Consider the following 19,270-nt stretch of genomic DNA (forward strand, 5'->3'; position numbering starts at 1 on the left):
CTAGCACAGAGGGTCAGGACAGTGGTCCCAGCCCAGTCTGTTAGAATAATGTGGGAATTTTAGAAGTGTGTAGTATGGCCCCACACCTAAGATTTCCACTTCACTGAGCTGGAGGTGGCAGATAGCCATCAGTATGCTCAGGCTCTCCATCAGGGATCTGATGAGCAGCCAGGAGCAACAATCACTGCCTAAGATTCTGCCAATCCAGCAAGGACAAGAGCTGCCCATGCGGTCAGTCTGCAGAAATGCTGGAATCAGCTGAGAGCGCACCTCACTAATGTGAGCATGGCCTGGGGCAGGGACGGGGGGACAGCGGCAGGCATGTCCTCTGCAGGGATGCTTCCTCCTTCCCCACGACAATCCACATTCCTCAGGCTCTGACAACACAATCAGCAAAACACTCAAATACTATTGCTGTATAATGCTTTTATTTAACAGTTTTATGGAAAAAACAACACACATTTTTTGTTACATTATACAGTTTTCAGGCCTGTCAGAGTCCAGTGATGAGGCACGTCTGAAGAAAAGCTTTGAAGTCTTGACTTGTGTCCTGTTTGTGAAACACTCAAGCAGCTTTGTACCTCAGCATCAAAGGTCACAAACAGCACCATTTGAAAGACTCACGCATATTTAACTGCCTTCAAGTGAAATCACCCCGCTTTACACCATACTCAAAGTGCTATCGTGTAAACAACCAGTGCCAGCCTAATTCACCCACGACTCGGACACGCCACCCAGGACAGAATTAGGACAATTAACTGACCTTTGGCTGTCCTTAAGTGGGAAAGGAGCTCTACGGAAGCACCCGCCACACACTTCTCTCCGATTGCGTCATCTTACACCTACAAATCGCTAAGCCTTGGTACTTCACATCCATCTCTCTGCAGAAGTTCTGTGCCACACACAATTCAGATCAACTCCAACGAATGCTGGAACTAATATTTTTATTTTTACTGAAGCTTACTTCAAAGCACTAGTAAGAAACAAGCTGAGACAAGGCCAGCTTAAAATCCTAGAGGACGTAGATCCTACAAGTAAGACTTGAGGTTTTTTTCTTTCCTGTAATTGAAAAAAGATTTGGCTTTTTACTTCAAACACTTATGTTCACTGCAGAAATCAGTCTTTCACTCTCCAGTTGTGACTGTCACTTACGGACAGACAAATGCCTAGACCCACAGAATCCTGAAAGAGCCTCACCTCTGCCAGGTCTCCTACTCATGAGGAACTGGAGTCTGAAGCCTGATCAAAGACAGCAAGAACTTGGCTTTGAGGATTAGTCAACATACGAACAAAATATTTAACTGCTCATAAGCCCCAAATCACAAGAATGTGAGGACAAAGTATCTCTGAGAATAAAGTGAATATCACACATGCATACGCGTGTGGGGAACGAACACACACACACACACACACACACACACGGACTATTGCATATTGTTTTGAGGTCAAACATTTAAAAGCCCTGTTCCCCCCTTTCACTTCACTTGATTTTAGCAGCATGCAGGGAATACTGACACCTTTCCAAAGGTTTATATAAGACCCATTAGATCTACAAGAAATCAAAACCAACAGGAGCAGGTGGCCCAAAGTTCCTCTCAGAAACTGGGATTCTTCCTTTCTATGTCCTACTTAAGAGGCTGGTGCTCTTGAAGCCAGCCATGGCCTTCAGGGGTGTGACCTACAGTGGCTAAATCCTACCCAGTCTAGGGTGACAGGAAGCGAGCAGCCATGGTGGAAAGTTCTCTACACTGATGAGGTCACAGACCCGAGATGCTGGTGAACTTGTCTTACTGATAAAGGAAGTCAAAAAAGGTAGAAAACAGGGGCAACAAGAAGCTAGAGAAGACATTTTATGGGCTGCTAATTTTCTGTACAATAAAATCCAAGGATCCAGGTTGTGCCTGGCTTAAAATTTTTTTTAAACAGGTATCTTTTCAGTCCAACTTACTTGATCCTTGAGTTTACTGCTCTCCATCCTCAGTTTGCTCACTGCTCTTTCCTCATAGCCCTCACTCTATACCCCAGATGTGTAAGAGTTAGCTCTCCTCGAGAGCTGTTTTATTCCAACTCTGACTCTGCAAAATTCCCACAGGTGAAGAAAAAAAAAAGTCAATTTTCAAAAGATCAAAATGTTTTTGCCTTGACTTATTAAGAGTTCTATAGATAACAAAGCGGTGTCCTCCTTTGCTCCCTTCACAGGTCTTTCCTGGTGACAGCGACAGAGCTTCTCAGGGCCAGGGAACAGCAGGACAGGGGCAGCGCTGCTGAGTCTTTGCTGGCCCCCTCGCCGTCTCCTTCCACATTGGCTGGAATTTTAAGTTTGGCTGGGGAGGGCTCTAGGGAAACTCATTTCCAGAAGAAAAGGATCTAAAGGTCACCAACACCACACCCTCTGTCACCACAGCCTTACCAGATTCATGGAAGCCTGAGCCTGAGAGACTGAGGACGGCTCTCCCCACCCTTCTACTGCTACACCTGTGTGGAGTGAGCACGTGCTACAGAAACACACAGACGAGCCTTGCTCACACTGTTAACAAGAACTGCAGACACAACAAATACCACTGTGTAACAATGAAGACTGAATCCTCCTAGGTTGCTCACTTCCAAAACTGCGCGGGGGGTTGGGAGGGTGGAGGGAGATTGTTTCCAGGGTAACTGAAGAGCCTTAGAGTTGGCTGTCACAGGATTACAGCGTGGTTTTCAAAAGGGCCCCCAGAAAGCCTACTGGATAAGAAAGGTTGTGCGGAGGTCTCAGCTGAAGAGGTGACATGGATGGCTGGGACAGTGCTCCCTCCCACCACTTCCCCACCAAGGCGTCTAGCGTTCTGCATTCCCTGTCAAACAGCCCACTTCTTCCTGGTTCACACTTGTGATCAAAGAGGTCTTCGGTGTGCAGAGGACTGCTGCTGTGTGGGAAGTCGTGGGGCAGCGGCACTGGCCTGCGGGTGCCTTTCAATGGGCAGGCTCATCACAGCAGACACAAAGACTCTCAGCCACAAACAGTGCTTAATGCGTGACTTGCGTTTATCTGTAAAATGGAAGGGTCAAGATACTTGGAGAAACATTTTCTTTGACTCCTGAGTGGGTTGAATACTTTTTAGTCGTGGTAACCAGTGACCCCATTCCATCACCAAACACATTTAAAAGAAAAAGGCAAAAAAAAAATTCTTGTTACCATTTGGTGCAAAGAGCAACGCTGTGCGTGGCTGTGAACACGTGGGGTAGTTCCTTGCCTTACGGGTCTTTAAGGCAGGGAAATCTAGCACGGGCAGCCATGAGCCTGCACAAATTCCTGTCTAGGGTAGTGCTTGCATAATGAGGTACACACGGCCGTATTAACCCTAGACAGTAAAACTGCCTAGACTAGAGAAGAAAACCTTAAGAACCATTTCTCAAAAGCCCAAGGTTCTTCACTAGCCTGTTAAAATGAATGCATACGCTTTTTTAATTAAAGAAAAATGTAGGCACATAAAATCTTTCAGGGATGAAAGACACGGAAGATTTCCCTAATTCCACATCTACCACAAACTGTCTGCTCCGATAAAGAAAGACTGAGGCGGGCCAGGCGGCAGACCTGGGAGCGCGCAGCCCGATACAGGACCAAACTGAAACACAAAGGCCTGCATTTAACACTGAGCCATTCTTTTTTCTTTAGACATTAAAATAAACAGTAACAAACTGGGTTGGGCCTGAGCTGGGCTAAAAAGGAGACCCTGGCACCTCCATTCTCTTCATGAATCTAATCCTACACAACTTTTTCAAAGGGTTTCCTCACGCAGTGAGGACGCATGAGATCTGGTGAAAGTTACTAAATGGGGCACACAAAATGAGGAGGGGTCTTGTGGGACCTCTAGTGTCACATAAACACAGGCGACTGTGTCACATACGTGGGAACACAGAATCAATCCATGCACGGAAGGCTACTCCGCCCTGAGGCAGCCGAGTGGGCCTGACACTGCTCTACCTTGGACACCAGGGTACAGCGGCAGAGTCTCTGCCTGGCAAGGATCCGAAGATTGCTATTCTTTCACGTGAGGAAAAAAGCTCCCGGTATTCTCACTCCTGCAGCTGCAGCGTCCAGTCAGGCCCTGGCCACTACCCACAGGCAGAGAACATACACAGGCTGGGAGGCTTCCGGTAACCTTCCTCTCCTATGCGTATATGTGGTTTTTGTGTTTCTTAAAATAAACTCCATGAACTCATAAAGCTCTCACCTGCAATCAAATGCAAAGCAGAGCACCTCACTCAAGAGGCTCTGACACACACACATCAGCCTCAAAACAAAGCGGCCTGCCGGCCTCAGAGGAGACCAGCTCAGTCCAAAGGCAAGGGAGAGGACTCTCCAGAATCCTTGGCAAGTCTTCTTCAGATGGGCTTATACAGCAGCGTGGTGACATACTTCTTCTTGTAGCGATGGGTTGCGCTGAGGACCATTACACTGTCCTGCAGGGGAGAGAAAGACAGGGCACTATTTATTCTGGACGGCTGCGGCTGGCCCTTCCCAGCGGCAGGCTCTCAGCGTCACTCGCTGTCCTAGTCTCTCCAACTGTGATACAATACTCCAACAGAGTTTGAGGGAGAAAGGGTTTACTTTGGCTCACAGTTGTGGACGCCAGGGAAGCCAAAGCAGTGGAGCACACGGCCTGTGTGCACTTCTGTCCAGCATGCCTCCCTGACTTGATCCAGGACAGCCTGCCAGGGAATGGTCTGCCCCAACTAAGATGAGTCTTCAGGTAACAATATAGTCAATGTAATTCCCCATAGGGATGCTCGACCTTGTAACCCCGGTTGTTCTAAATGTTTTCAAGTTGGGAACACTACCGACACATTTGCTTTTAAAGAGACAGCTTGAAATAAAAGAGAAGCTGGTTTGCTGTCAGTGGTTGGAAGCGTGAGTAAACTATACAATGCTCTCTGTCTCTCCGCCTTCCTTTTTTTTTTTTTTTTTACTTTTTCATACAAAGGATAATAGCTACCATTAAAGTAGTTCATATGATTACAAGAGAATATCAGGCAAAGTATCGGACACAGAAAAGGTCATGAAGAAATACTAATGTGCTACTTTCTTCCCCTTCTCACTTCAGATTATAATACTGGACATAAGCCTAGCAAAGAAAAACAAAAACAAAAACAAAAAACAAAACATGGTGGTAACCATTCCCAGAAGGAAATGTTAAATGTAGCAAAACGGGGAAGTCAACCTTCTCAAAAATAATTTCTAAGCCCGGAAATGGATCCAACTGCCACTTAATGCCAAGTATGAACTGAAAACGCGCTCTCCGACCTGGAGAGAACTGTGGGATCTCCTCTCCATCCTTAAACGACAGGATGGCTTTCTCTGACTGGCCCAATCTGCTGGGTCAGTTCCAAATGGCCATACAACTGAGAGAGCCCAACATCAAGATGGTCACTTGCATCACAAGCAGTACAAAGGAGCAAAAGCACCGACTTCCAGGATGCATTAGAGTGGGTGTGCCACAGAAGAGATGAATGACAAGGGACACCAACCGAAAGCCACAGATCAGTCACAGAAGGCAGAATTGAGCCAGATCTCAAGCTGAACCCCGAAGTCCAACAAGAGACCAGCACTGCTTGCTGTCTTCCTTCAGCCTATACTTCCCTGAACCCCAGTTAGACTATGCTGATACACTGACAAGGTGGACAGGCGGACCCAACTGTGCTCAGCAGAGCTGGTGATGTGGGAGCAGGGGAGAGAAAGGCACCTGTGAGAAGACCTGCGTGATGACAGACAGGAAAGGGCGCGGGTGAGGGTTGAGGGACTGGACCTCAGTCCTATCTTATATTTACTGGCAATCTGACCTTCTCTGAGTCTTAGTTTCTTTATCTATAAAACAGGGGTTAAAAACAACACTCATTTCTCAAGGTTACTCTAAAAATGAAGTTCAGTGCATCAGGATTTTATATACAAGCACACAAGCTCTCTCCCTGTTCTAGCTGCACATCTTAGACATGTGAGCAGCTCACAGGGGAACTACTGGGAGTTACCGTGGATGCACTTATCCAGAGTCCCTGGGGATGAGACCACGCACTCTGAGGGCTCGCCAGCTTCTCCAAGTAGCTCTGACGGGGATCAGCGTAGACAGCTGCAGATGGCGTGCCTTTATGCTAACAGCAAGCTACAAAGACGTTAAAGCCACAGAGAAACTAAAGACTGTAGGGCAGGGGAGGGAAAGATGGGGAAGTTCTGCTCCCATTGACTCCCTTCCTACTACCTAAGAGACAGAAACACTTGGGTATATACAACTAAGACACCTCAAGGCAGCTTGACTCCCTGTTTTAAAAAGTAAAGTTCTACTGTCTCATTCGACCTGATTTTCTGCAAACAGAATCCCAACGACTATGAACCAAACTTGAATCAACAGACAATACAAAGGTTCCAGCCACCCAAGGAAACTGGGAAGCAGAAAGGTCCCTATCACTGACAATTTAGCCTAAACACAGACCAGAGACTGATGTTTACAATCCAACAGCCTGCTAGTTTTTTTTTTGTTTTGTTTTTGTTTTGTTTTTAAAGGCAGCTCTTATATAATCCGACCATGAACATCAACTGTAGCTTTAAAAGTGGCAGCCAGCGAGTTACCACTGAAAAGCCTGCATGAGTCTCAACCTTCCTTCCACTCAGGAGGCTGCAGAAGACCAGGGCCACCACTTACCTTAATGGACAGCGCATAGAGATGGTTCAGCATAACATGGTTGGGCTCCGGAAGTAAGGCTGGGTCACACTAGGAAAGAAGACCCCGCCCCCACCCCCCAGTGTGAGTAAGGCAGACAAAACAAACCACATGCTCTTCCTCACAACTCTCTGGACTGATAAGAGCTCTAAATAGGTACATTTTGTCTCCTACAAGTCATGCATTCCCAGACCATAAATCTGAAAAAAATCCTCAGTCTAAGGGCAAAAATGTTAAGCCCCAACATCTGCTAATTTTCCTTAAGAGAATTAAAACAAAAATCTTGCTTACAAATATAAATGGTTTGGGTTAGAGAACAAAAAATACTTTTCCTGGGAACTATTAACTACGTTGAAATAGAAATAAAATTAATTATATAAAAAGTTGTGAGTTTTTACTACCCCCCAATGACAGCACCCCTTATCTTGAGTTGGAATAGAAGTCATAATAGGTATCGACCCTGGTACAGTCTGGTTCTGGTTTCACTAGAAACAGACAACTATAAGGTCTGCTATTGGTCCCTAAAGACATCACAGTTGAGTCATGCAGACAGGATTCCACGGTGCGCATGGCTTATTGCCTCAGCTGTGACACATCTGTGTCTTAGTTCCAGCCCCAAGGTTACTGCATTTTGGCCTCAGTGGTCCTAAAGCCCCAGATGCTCCAGCAACCTGCTCAGGATACTCACTGAAATATTAGTGTCCTTGTTAAGGATAACTTGGAGTAGGTGAGGGGGCAGGATGGGTGGGGATTTGAATCTCTCCTCAGATCGAAACACATACATTTCTTGACCATAAGGCCCTGGGGGTGAGCTGGACAGGTCTGAAAAATATGTATGCAAACGTGAAAGAAAGTTGAAGGGTTAGTAAGAATGCACGGGGAAAGCTATCAGCACACAGCCATTCATCATAACCACAGTACAAGTGCTGAGGTCTGAAACTGCAAGGAAGGATAGGCAATGTCTGAGTCATCCTCAACATGGACCAGGAAGCTTCCCAGCAGGGCAACATGACATAAGGAAGAGAGGAGGGGTCAGGACCTAGGCCCCAGAAAACGGACTCCACCTTGGACAGGTCCCTTTATTTTGGTCAGTTTCCTCTGTCTCATTCAGAAGATCAAAAGCTTCCTAATTGATGATGCTTTTGAGAGTAGCTATGAAGGTGTTTCGTGAACTCAATGTGAAAATATCAGATTTCTTTTTTGCCTGTTAAAGCAACAGACACCAATGTCAAGACTCTAAGTCTACAATGATTACAGACAGAAGGAAGCAGAGCTGTCTTGAAGTGCAAATGTAGGCCACGATAAGAGACCGCACCTTCGTGCTCACTGGATGGCTGCCACCGAGCAGCAAGTACTGGCAAGATGCGGAGTAACTGGGAGCTTCATACTCCAGCACTCCGATCGCTGGCAAACAGGCGACAGTTACAGACACTTGGGAAGACAAACTTTGTGACCCAGTATGGGCATAACACTTAAGATAAAATATAAGTCCCCACAAAAACCTGCGCATGAGTGCTCATACGCAGTATTTATAAGAGCTCCAAAGAGGAAACAAAATCCAAATGTCTGTCAACATCGATGGAGAACTAAAAAGGAACTGTCATACCGTGAACTTCCATTCAGCCCTAACAGAGGCAAAGTACTGATAATGTTCCAACAAGGATGAGCCCCGGAAGCCTGCTATGTGAAAGAAGCCACACAGTGTATGGCTGGGTTATATGAATTGTCCTGAACAGGCAGGCCATCCAGCAGAGGCTCTCTGCTGGACACGGCCAGAGAAGAGAAAGGAATGGGGACGGTCTTTCTTCTGAGGTCGACAGTGGTTTTAACACTCAATATGCATATTAAGTAATAACTAAAAAATGGATAAACTGCACAATTTTAAAAAATGTGTGTTCATGGTATCTGGATTATACTTAAATGAAAAGCATTCAGGTTAAATCTACAAAAATCAAATGAACTATGGGTTTTTTTGTTTGTTTGTTTCAAATTTTTTAATTTTATAGTTCCAGAGAAAATATTTTAGGAGTAGTTTAATAACTCAGATTTACTTTGCCATATAAGGCAAAAGGAAAGAAGAAGCAACAATGCTGTGTTATTAAACACAGGCTCGAAAACATACAGGACAGGGAAATTTTCAAAGCACTTTCAGTTGTTATGGTCACATTAGCCACAAACACTATTGGGAAATAACACAGAACAATTTTCACGTGTTGTCCTCTATACTAAAAAATACAAGTTGGGCATTGCAAAGTCACACACACGACCACACCCAGCATCTGCATATTCCTAATAAATGGGCTCTATGCCTTACATCAGTGGGTTAGGAAACTGGGTGAACCCAAAAGTGTGCTAGATCTCCCACTACATAACTATGATTGCCTGTTGAATAGTCACTGCTCACTTTGCAGATCAGCGTGCTCACAGTACTAGTGGTCTCAGAACTCAAACCCTTTGAGATCACTGCCCCTCCAGCCAGTAGGAATGCTCATGTTACCTCTGAGTCTACAGACTGAAATAAATTCTCTAACTAGGTAGTCACGATGCTATGGACAATTTGTCCCCAGTCCTGGAGATTCTGCTATTGTGACTGAGGCTCACTGAGCGTCCGAGCCCTCTATTTTACTGTTGAGAGCTGATACATGATGGCAAGGCCACTAGCAGGGGCAGGCTTGGCACGCAAGAGACCACATGCTAAGTGGAGAAAGGGCAGTTCTCCTGGCAGGCACTGCTCCCACTGTACAGTAACACGGCAGTTAGCCATGGATGGTTTGTAAACTGTGCTTCGCTGCTAGAGCGAACAAGCCCTGATGGAACTCAGAGAATACGGTGCTACATGAAACAAGAATAGACAAACTTCCCCTCTGAATAGTCAATTCCAGGGAGAACAACTATTGGTTTGGTTTTTTTCCTCACACTCCCTCAGTGACAATTATACTTGTAGGCTCTGATAAAATCATAATTGCCAGCTGAGCTATCAAACCAGCTGACTCAGGATAGCAAGACAAACAAGCCATGTCTAGCCTTTACTGGTAATATCACCAGACGCTAATGGAAAGCATGAAACCTTACTGGAAACTGCTTTTGAAACCACAGACCACTGGTGGGGTAAAGGTAAAAAGCAGAGTAAGAAAGGCAGACATTACACCATGGGATCTGTGCTCGAGCGGGAATGTGTGTGCGCGTCTGTGCATGTGTGTGTGCGCAGGTATGGGCATGTGTGTGATTATAGGACTCCTGAGATGAGATGAAAACACAGAATAAAACATGAAACTTTGGGGGAAGAAGTATGCATTGTAAGAAAGACATAGCAGGAGGAAGCAACAGTACAAAATTACCTCGACATGATGTCTCGGAGCTTTCCATAGAATCTAACTTTAAAGCATCGAATACTTCAAAATCAGATTTCTTGACATGGATCAAATTATTAATTGTGCCAAGCTGACTTGTAACCACAGGCTGAAACAGTAAGTAAAAATTAAAAATAAACAAACACAAGTAAGTAAGTAAATTAATTAATTGTTGGATTCCCTTTCAAATCCATCTCTTTACTCAGCCTCCCCCCTGCTTTTACAAAAGGTCTCTAGTACAGGAGGGCTGGGGCAGCAAGTCAGACCAGGTCTGAGGCTCCCTTGCAAATCAAGGCCTTACCTCTGACGGATCATGAACCCACTGTCCATCTACAAAGAACTTGTACTGGTGCTCTCCCTCGGGAAGATCCAGGATGGCAACAAAGTCATTGTGACTAGGGGAAGAAACAGAAGGTCAAACAGGCCAAGCTCCTTAAAGACAGAACCTAACAAGTAAGGGGCAGTGATGGCACCAACCCAATGCCCTTCTACAGTCCTGAGTTACCACAGCCCTTGTGCTCATCGCCCTCCCCCGTACAAATCTGTTCCCTTTCAAGGCATGTACTTGTCAACTCTCCCAGGAGCTTCGTTCTTAACCAGTCAGAGTGTGTGTGTGTGTGTGTGTGTGTTGATCGCCAGAATGTTTTATCTCTGTAAACTGCTTACTTCCCGCAGAATGGATTTCTTGGGGTTGGGGAGACGGGCTCGGACTGTACGAGCGCTCAGAGTGAGCTTGAGTCCCTGAGTGTGAATACCCAGCAGCGGTGTAAAAAGCTGGGCGTGGCTACACAAGCCTGAGTCCAGCATTGGGGGGAGAAGGGGGCCAGAAGAGCTGGTTACAATGGGGAAACTGAGCTTCAGTGATGCTGTGTGGAGGGAACAAGGCCGAAAGCCCCAGGAGAAGGTGTCCTGGTTTTGCTGTGGCCCCCCTTTCGCACACACACATCACACACAAAGCACAGAGTACTCACAAGTATGAATTAGGTAAAAGACAGGTTTGGGCTGGGTTACATTTCCGGGTACTGTTCCCATAGTTTGTTGAGCCTTTTCTGGGAAGTGACCTATTACACAAAGGGTCACTCTGATAACCCCTTAAATCGTTCACTACTGCTTTGCCAGCAATGAACTGGCATTACACCTGGAATGCCACAATGTATTTTGTTTTAACACAGGAATTAGCTAGTTCCAGACCTCCTCCAGACATGAAATGGCTTGAGAAGCACAGGCCTGAAGCATACCCCCACAATGCTACTAGAACTGCCCCGCCAACCCAGGCCTAGTTTCTCCCCTAGGAGGGCAACCAGGTTCCAGCACTCTGCAGACTCAGCAGAGATGCCTGTCCTGACCTCTTAATCAGAGGGATCTTGGTGCTCCAATTGTTGAAGGACCCAGAGATGAAGACCTCCTTGCCTCCTTCAGACCAGCGAATGACGGTGGGCCGGGCCTGCTGGGTGGGCTTCACAGAGTCATCCAGATCCTGCTGCCAGGGCACAAACTCTTTGTCCCCGGGGAGCTGTAAGAAGGAGTAGGTCATCCCTAGAATAAATTATGACCCGAGGGTTTTTAAGAGGTCAGTTTTCCCCAGGGTAATAAAGAGTCTAGGCTTCAACTAAAGATAGACACCCCAAATTCAGCAACTAAATCAGAGTTTGAACAAACTACAGAAAGGAACTAATGCAGGGTCCAAAAAAGGCTTAAGTTCAAGCCCTGCCTAAGCCACAGCCTACTGCCCAGTATGCAGGGGTCTTTCTTACAGAACCTGTGAGACCCTTCAAAAGGACAAACAAAAACCTCTAAACCCTGCCTTCACATTACCAGCTTAGCTTGTATGTGGGAAATTAGGATATACTTCTAAGCACATCTTAAGAGAAAAAAAATATGTAAGAAAGCCATGTATTTTTTTTTAATATGCCTGTATATGTTTTTAAGAGGCAAACTGTTCTTGATTGTCAACTGCAATTAAGGTTAGAGATGCCAAAATGCCTAAGTAATTAACACGCTGTTTTAACTCCTCCGTTATACAATGGGGAATTAACAATTTAAGGGCTGGGATGTAGCCCAGTGGAGACTCCAGCACCATCATCCATCAATCAACACGAACCCTAAAAATCAGACCACTGATTCGGTATAGCTGAAATGGTTATGAAACCAGGTTCATATAATTACCTCAAAAGGATGGATGACATTCTAAACCTCTACACTCTACAAGCACAAGCTCTTAAAAGCTGCTTCCTTGAGCAAAAGCAGATGCAATGGGGTTTACAGGATTCTGAAAAAATGAATGCCTTAGTTTTTTTCCATTGCCATCTTTTAGCACAAGCGCAGACAAACTGAAGCCAGTGAGCCAGACTGCTTTTTACAAAGCTTTTGTTTGCAAACAGCCACTCATTTGTCTACCTACGATTGACAACTTTCTGATACCCGGTAGACCCAGGGAATTACGATAGACTGTATGGTCCACAGAGTCTAAATCATTTATTGCTTGGCCTTTTACAGAAGCAGTTTGCTAATCTGTATTTTGATTGGCTTCACTGACTGGTAAATAAGACTGCACGGTACCAAGTCAAGCATTACAAACCAAATAATGAGGATTAGAGTAAGAAAAGAGTAGCTTATTCATTTGGGCTTTTCCCTGATTTTTTAAAAAATGAAAAAGTTTACCTCTCTCCCAATAGCCCTTAAAACTACAGAACAAGAAAATAAAAGACTTTTACACTATTCAGAGAACTAGATGAACATGAAGCTTTGGCCTCCATAGTCTCAAAACAATGTACTGGGGCTGACAGTTGCATTAGGAATGTTTACATACGCCTCAAAAGAACCCTCGGATTCTGATTCCTGCATTATTCTTAAAAAGTTTTCAGGTAACAATATTGTAATTACAATACAATAAACATGGAAAACCAGTTTTGTGTGTGTGTGTGTGTGTGCGCGTGTGTGTGTGTGTGTGTGTCTGGAAGTAAATTCTCATTCTAGTCCAGACTGGCAGTGATCCTCCTGCTTCAACCTCTGAAACAGATGCAATCTCAGATGGGAGCCACTACCATATCAGCTTTAAAAAGTGCCCTTCTGAGGTACACCCTAAAATGTTAGAAGTACTCTTTGTTGAGCTGTTTGAAATCTGTTTCAGATTTCATGAAACAGATGTGGGAGAGTGGCTTGGAGCACAGATGAACACTCAACTCATGACCTTTCAGCACCATTTAAACTGGGCGACAGAGCCACACAGTTCATTACACTGTTCTAGTTTATAAATGTGTCAGACTTCCCATCAGGTTTTTAGAGCAACCTTGGGGGATCCTAATGTACAAGCAGGATTGAGAACCACTGAGTAAGTCTACTAAAAAGTTTGACCTTTGAGGCAAAGATGACCCCCCCCCAACCCCTTCCCCGATGTTTTTATCAATTACTTTCATGGCTGGGGATTTTCGGTTTAGAACTGGAAAGCTCCAAACTATTAATATGCCTGGCTTTGGAGCAAAGCCCTTCCACTTATGACATGACACTTCTGTGGTAGGAGCGAATGCAGCTGACTAGCAGAAAGGCTGTTTACTCCAGTTAAACCACCAGAAACAGCAGCAAAACGGCAACTCAAATTACAGGCTGCAGATGTTTAAAGAAATTCAGTGTGGGTACAGGAACTATAAAGTTTTCAATCTGGATGAGATACCGGTAGTTGTTTGAACTACTTTTCTCATTTCACAAATGGCAAGATGTGAGGGAAAAGAACGATCCAAAGCAGGCCCAAATTCACATAGAGCAACCTGGCTCTTATTCAGGACACCAATTACTGCAGTCACAGTTTGACTGTACCCAAATCCTGAGTCATCAATGTAGGAATGAGCAAAAGAACACGGCCTGTCACCCTGGATAAGCTTAGGAGAAGAAAATCCAGGCTGAATACAGGGCCCAAATGATGAGGACGTCCTAAGGTGGGAAAGGAAAGAGGGAACGAAGAGGGAATCCTAAGAAACGCCTGGTTCAATGACTCTCACTTTTCTAACAATGTTCTCAATCACGATCCAAGAAAATATGACGTAGAATCCAAATTTCATGTACTGTCAAAGCGGTAGATAAAACTCTTATTTGTTACCCTCAGCCTCAGTTCAGGGAGAAGTGATAAACTAATAAATGTCAACTACATCCCATCCTCTCCAACGCTCCGGGTTTTCTTTCTCACTCCTGACAGCCTACTAGGAGAAATTAAATGTATTTGATGCTGACATTTCTAAAAGTGATTAGGAACACTGGTGTAGCAATCACCCTGCTGGCAGCTCCATCTGCCTCTTCTTTTGGGTGACCGAGAGTGGCCTCTGGCTGAAAAGTCCTCAGAATTGGGTGGAAGTAACCTGCCGCAAAGCTCAGCCAGGTGTGCAAAACGCACAGCCGTGGTCGCCACGTATATTAAAAAAAACAAAACAAAACTGAGCCGTTAACCAAAGGATGCCCCGTTTTGACCCCCAAGACTGGGCGAATGAATTCAAGTATCCAAGCGATGCCCGCTCAGAGTCACGCAAAGGGGGTGCAGGGCACCTAGGAGAAAGCAAAGAGCGGTACCTACACAAAGACATTTCCAGGGAAAAGAAATTCATCCAGCTACCTTGAGGCCAACGTGAGAAACGGAGCCCGTACCAGCAGCTCAGAAGACGCACCCTCCGAAGTTTCCACCCGCGCTCACCATCTATGCATCCTGCAAGCTCTACAAGGGGGCACGCAGAACCAAGGATGGGGCAGGCAGGGGATGGGTGTCTGGTACCGGTCCTGAAAGCCTGGCCCACAGATTACTCACAGCGGCAGGAAAACAACTCCGCGCCTCTATCCTAATTTGAGGTAGCGCCTAGGAGGAATCAGCACCCAACATCTCTGTCCGCGGAAAAGCCCGCGGCCCCTGGGGAATGACGAGGAAGAACCAAGAAGGGCGGAGCAGCGGCAGCCCGGCTACCTCACCTTGGAGTCGGGCAGGCTGAAGACGCTGGGGTCGTCGGTGCTCCCCACCATGATCTTGTGCTCCTTGCCGGGGCCATGGCCGCCGCCCTCGGCCCGCGCAGCCTTGGCACCGTGGCGCTCCCCGGACACCCGCTCGCTGGTGGTGTTTCCCATGGCTGCAGCTCGAGTCCGGGGCAACCTGCGGCGGGGAACGACACGGACGGACGGGGAACACCCCCGCGGCCGCGTCAGGGGCGCCCCGGCCCCGCCCCTGCGCCCGGGAAGGGAATCCCCGCCGCGGGAGGCCGCGCCCCGTGTCCCCCCCTTACCCGCTTCGGGGGCGCCTCCGCTCGGGGAACCCTCTCCGGAAGCCCCCGCTGCCCCGCAGCCCCGGGCCCCGCAGACCCCCCAGCCGCTCACCTCGGACAATGCGCGGCGGGCTCGCGGGGCTACACGCACGCCGGCTGTTCGGCGTACAGGGAGACCAATAAAGTTATTGAAATTGAAGCCGCGCCCCAAGCCGGCGCTCCCGATTTCCTCCTAAAATGGCTACAAGGCCGGCGATACGGTCCCGCCTCTACCCCTGGCCCCGCCCACCGGGCCTCGTGTCCCGCCCCCTGCGTCCCAGCCCCGCCTCATCATCAGCCTTGGGCCCCTCTAGCCACCAGCGCCGCGGCGCCTCAGTGGTGGGTGCGTGCGCATCCCAGCTTGGGGCGGGGCCCGAGGTGTGGTTGGGGTCGGGGTCGGAGTGGAGGATCGGGGTCGCAGTCGGGGTCTGGGCCGGGACTCACCCTCCCGGGGGGCTAGGAGCGGGGCGGTTAGACACTTTCCAAGCCTCGTCTTCCTAAGCAGTTTGTCTAACTGTAGGACACGGGCTTGTTAGAAAGGCCGAATCCGAGGCCTCCTCAGGTCCTGGGTACAGAACTAGAATCTTCACTTTAACCGTTTGCTGGAGAGCGGATCCACATTCGAATGGTTTTCATACTCTGCTTTCAACCTCTGCACCAAGCCACCTCTTTTTAGTTGTCCCAGGAGGTATGAAGTGAAGAGTGGGACAGGGAATTGCCTAGACACGTGAGGTGTAACTGGCAGGTACTGCAGAAGGCTTGCTTTATGTAGTGCCTACCTCATCGTAGTCGTGTTTTCTCTCACTGACTAGTTGTGTGAATGCAAGCACACCGCTAATAGTTTAGTCAAGGAGGCAACAGAGGCGTTTGGAGCACAGAGGAGGCTGGGAATACACTGTCGGACGAGCCATTTGAAACCAGTAGGCTAGGAAGTGAAAGCAAAATAGGCCAATGAAGTGCCCAGTGGGATCAGAGAACGATGGGCACAGGATTGGCAGAGTGAGCCGAGGCAGTAAGAGTTGCCTTGCAGCCATTGGCACTGGCAGTGTCTTAAACACGACCACGGTGGTAGATTGGTGAGATAAGGTAGATCATAAAGCCATTAGAGTATTTAAGTCAGAGGAGCGTGGAGAGATGGCTCAGCGGTTAAGGGCGCTCGTTGCTCTTTAGAGGACCCGAGTCTGGTTCCCTGCACCCACAAGGTGGCTCATAGCCGTCTGTTCCAGGGGATCCGACACCTTCGGGTGTATATACAAACACGCAGGCAAAACACTCATGTAGGTAAAAATAAAAAAGATAGTAAAGTGATTTACAGAACGGAACAGTGAGATGGCAAAGAGGGTTGGAGGTCTATGTTAACGCTGATTTCCTTCCTCCCTCATAAAGCATTGACTTTAACCTTGGGATATTGTTCGTCTCACAGAGATGCGTTTCTTAGCCTCGCTGGTAGGCAGAGGTGGAAAGTTACCTTCTGTTAAGAACTTCCGTTAAGTGTTTCTCCATTTCTCTTTCCTTGTATATAGGATGTCCTATAGGATGGCTAAGTGCTCCAGCCGTCACATTGGATTGTGAGGGAGCTAAAAAGCAACGGAAGAAAAAAAAAAGTGTAGTGGCACAGGCCTTTAATCCCAACACTCGGGAGGCAGAGGTAGGCAGACCTCTGGGAAGTCAAGGCCATCCTGGTCTACATAGTACCAGGACAGCCAGAGCTACATAGTTGAGACCCTGTCTCACACAGCTTCCCCCCAACACACAAAATAAATAAATAGATAGATAGATAGATAAAAGAGAAAAAGAAACTATGCAGGTATCAAATCATCTCATAAAAGATGTCTTCCAGACATTTTATTTTCATATGAGAGGGAAATAAATGTCAATCTTGTTAGGCCGCTGTTGTCCACCACTTTTCTATTAAACGTAGCTGAACCTGATCCTACTTGATACCTTGGACCGATGGAGTACTGACTACATAGGTATTAAAATCACCCTCATGAACAACTACCCACAGACAGAAGCATTAAGATGGGTGCTAAAGTCTTCACCTACTGAAGGGGGGTAAACAGATCTGTAAATAACTACAGCCAGGAGAGGTAGTGGGTGCTTCAGAAGGGCTGGGGAACTGGAAAAAGCAAAAAAGAAATAGCACATCATGAGACTCAAGGAATGGATAAGCCCTGATTTCTGTTCTAAGATCTTGACCTTTTGAGGAAATAAGTTGTATACTGACACTTGTTTCAAATCAGACAAAGCGTTAGAACTAACCAGACCCGGATGACTGATCTACTCCAGAGTTCTCTGCAAAAACAGTTTGCCCCCAAGTTGGTTCCAGATGCTAAACACTGTTTAGTCAATCCTTTTGGAAGAGTGATATTCAATCCTTAAAATTTTATTCATTTTACCTCTCTTGTTAAATATGTTCATTCAATTAATTATCACTAGTTTATTGAGCCCCACTACGCTCCAGGTGATACACTGAGCACTGGGAACGCAGATTAATTACAAGGCATCTGTCTTAATTACTAATTCAGAGATGTATGAGGTAAAGGAATCGCTGTCTTTGTGTCCTGTGATGAGGATGTCTGTACATGGGATTAATAATTCTATTAATATTAATTAATGTTGGTCATTAACACAGTGGCAGTTTTTCCTTAACCTGCTCTTTTATAAGTAAAGGTCACAGAAACTTATAATAAGTCTTATAATAAGCCTTATAAAACTTATAATAAGCCTTAAAGCATTAGGGCTGGGCAGATATCAACCCTCTGAGTAAAATCCTGTCTGCTTCCCATCCACAAGCTCCATAAATACTTGCACATGTCCTGGTTAGGCTGTTAGTGCTTTGTCATGCCAGTCCTCACAGCAGGCTGCCCTTGGCCATGTGCTCCTGGTTGTCCTAACCCATGGCGACCTGCTCTTTCCTTCTCCTCCTGGTGGTCCTTCTCAACCCCACAGCCAGCGAATCTTCACTCTGCCTATCTTTCTTCTGCCCAGCCCAGGCTATAGGCTTTATTAGCCAATCAGGGATAATTTGTAGGCAAGGTTCACATATCATTTTGGATACAGGAGAATTAGCTGTTAGGACGGTAAGGATCTTGGGGGGAGGGGAGGAGCAATTAACATTTGATTACATAGTAGCTCCAGATCAACGATAATGGATGTCCATCAAATGTGATTGAGGAATTGAACAAAGGTCACCTGTGTCCCCTTCAGGGTTGGGAAGTTGTTCCTGGAAGGGACAGAGATGAACTGAATCTTGAAGACGTGGGCGTAGACAGTCTGGAGGGTGTTTATGTGCTGAGCTGTAGTCAACCTGGTTTGTGTATAGCTTGTCCTTCATATCTGTCATTTTTCTTGCTGGGCACTACTGGTTGAATGTGCTCAGCCCCACGGAGCAACTTACCTAAGTAATTTTAAGAAGTCTTGACCTTCTACCACCAAAACCCCCAACAACAATTTATACTTATCCACCACAGGAAACAAAATTGCTGTAGCAAGTGATATCATGATTTATTAGAGTGCCTTAATCTGAGCAGAATAAAAAAAATAAGTTAAATAAATGGTCCCAGCCCATGTCCTTGAAAAAAAAAGATGTATTTGTTTTATTCGTTAAGAGTATTTTTGCTCACATGTGTACATGCGCACCACATACATGCAGTGCCTGAGGGGGCCAGAAGAGGGAGTCAGATAGCCTGGAATTGGAGTTGCTGACAGTGGAGACTGACCATGTGGATTCTGGGAACCAAACCTCAGTGCTCTGCGAGAAGCAGCTAGCTCTTAACCACGGAGTCATCTTCAGACTGCCCGGACTGGGTTTGGTGACTTCAACAAGTCTAAGGGAAGCAAAGTATTTGTAGATCACCCTGAGGTTGTCTAGCCTGGGCTATCATCTGAAGGAGAACACCTCAGGGGCCATGTCCTGGGTGCAACTACCAGTACGGCTGCCACTGCTCCTGTC

The 19,270-nt window shown here is 46.5% G+C and overlaps 1 protein-coding gene across 4 annotated transcripts; it reads right to left on the bottom strand.

Moving 5' to 3' along the window:
- Nucleotides 1–406: 406 nt before the first annotated feature.
- Prkab2 (protein kinase AMP-activated non-catalytic subunit beta 2) lies at nt 407–15,518 on the bottom strand. Of its 4 annotated transcripts, none has more exons than XR_002476280.2 (8): nt 14,990–15,276; nt 11,389–11,555; nt 10,344–10,437; nt 10,031–10,151; nt 7,381–7,514; nt 6,675–6,743; nt 4,215–4,443; nt 407–3,028 (listed from the first exon to the last, which is right to left on the bottom strand). XR_002476280.2 is itself a non-coding variant. In XM_021632331.2 (8 exons), the coding sequence occupies exons 2-8, from the start codon at nt 15,140–15,142 to the stop codon at nt 4,366–4,368; spliced, it is 816 nt and encodes a 271-aa protein (XP_021488006.1). In that variant the 5' UTR covers nt 15,143–15,167; nt 15,389–15,518; the 3' UTR covers nt 407–4,365. The 4 variants fall into 4 exon arrangements, 3 of the variants coding, with proteins under 3 accessions (XP_021488006.1, XP_021488005.1, XP_021488007.1); XM_021632331.2 differs by adding an exon at nt 15,389–15,518 and having other exon boundaries at nt 407–4,443; nt 14,990–15,167; XM_021632330.2 differs by having other exon boundaries at nt 407–4,443.
- Nucleotides 15,519–19,270: the final 3,752 nt, after the last annotated feature.

Source organism: Meriones unguiculatus, chromosome 10, assembly GCF_030254825.1.
Source record: "Meriones unguiculatus strain TT.TT164.6M chromosome 10, Bangor_MerUng_6.1, whole genome shotgun sequence".
Taxonomy (NCBI): domain Eukaryota; kingdom Metazoa; phylum Chordata; class Mammalia; order Rodentia; family Muridae; genus Meriones; species Meriones unguiculatus.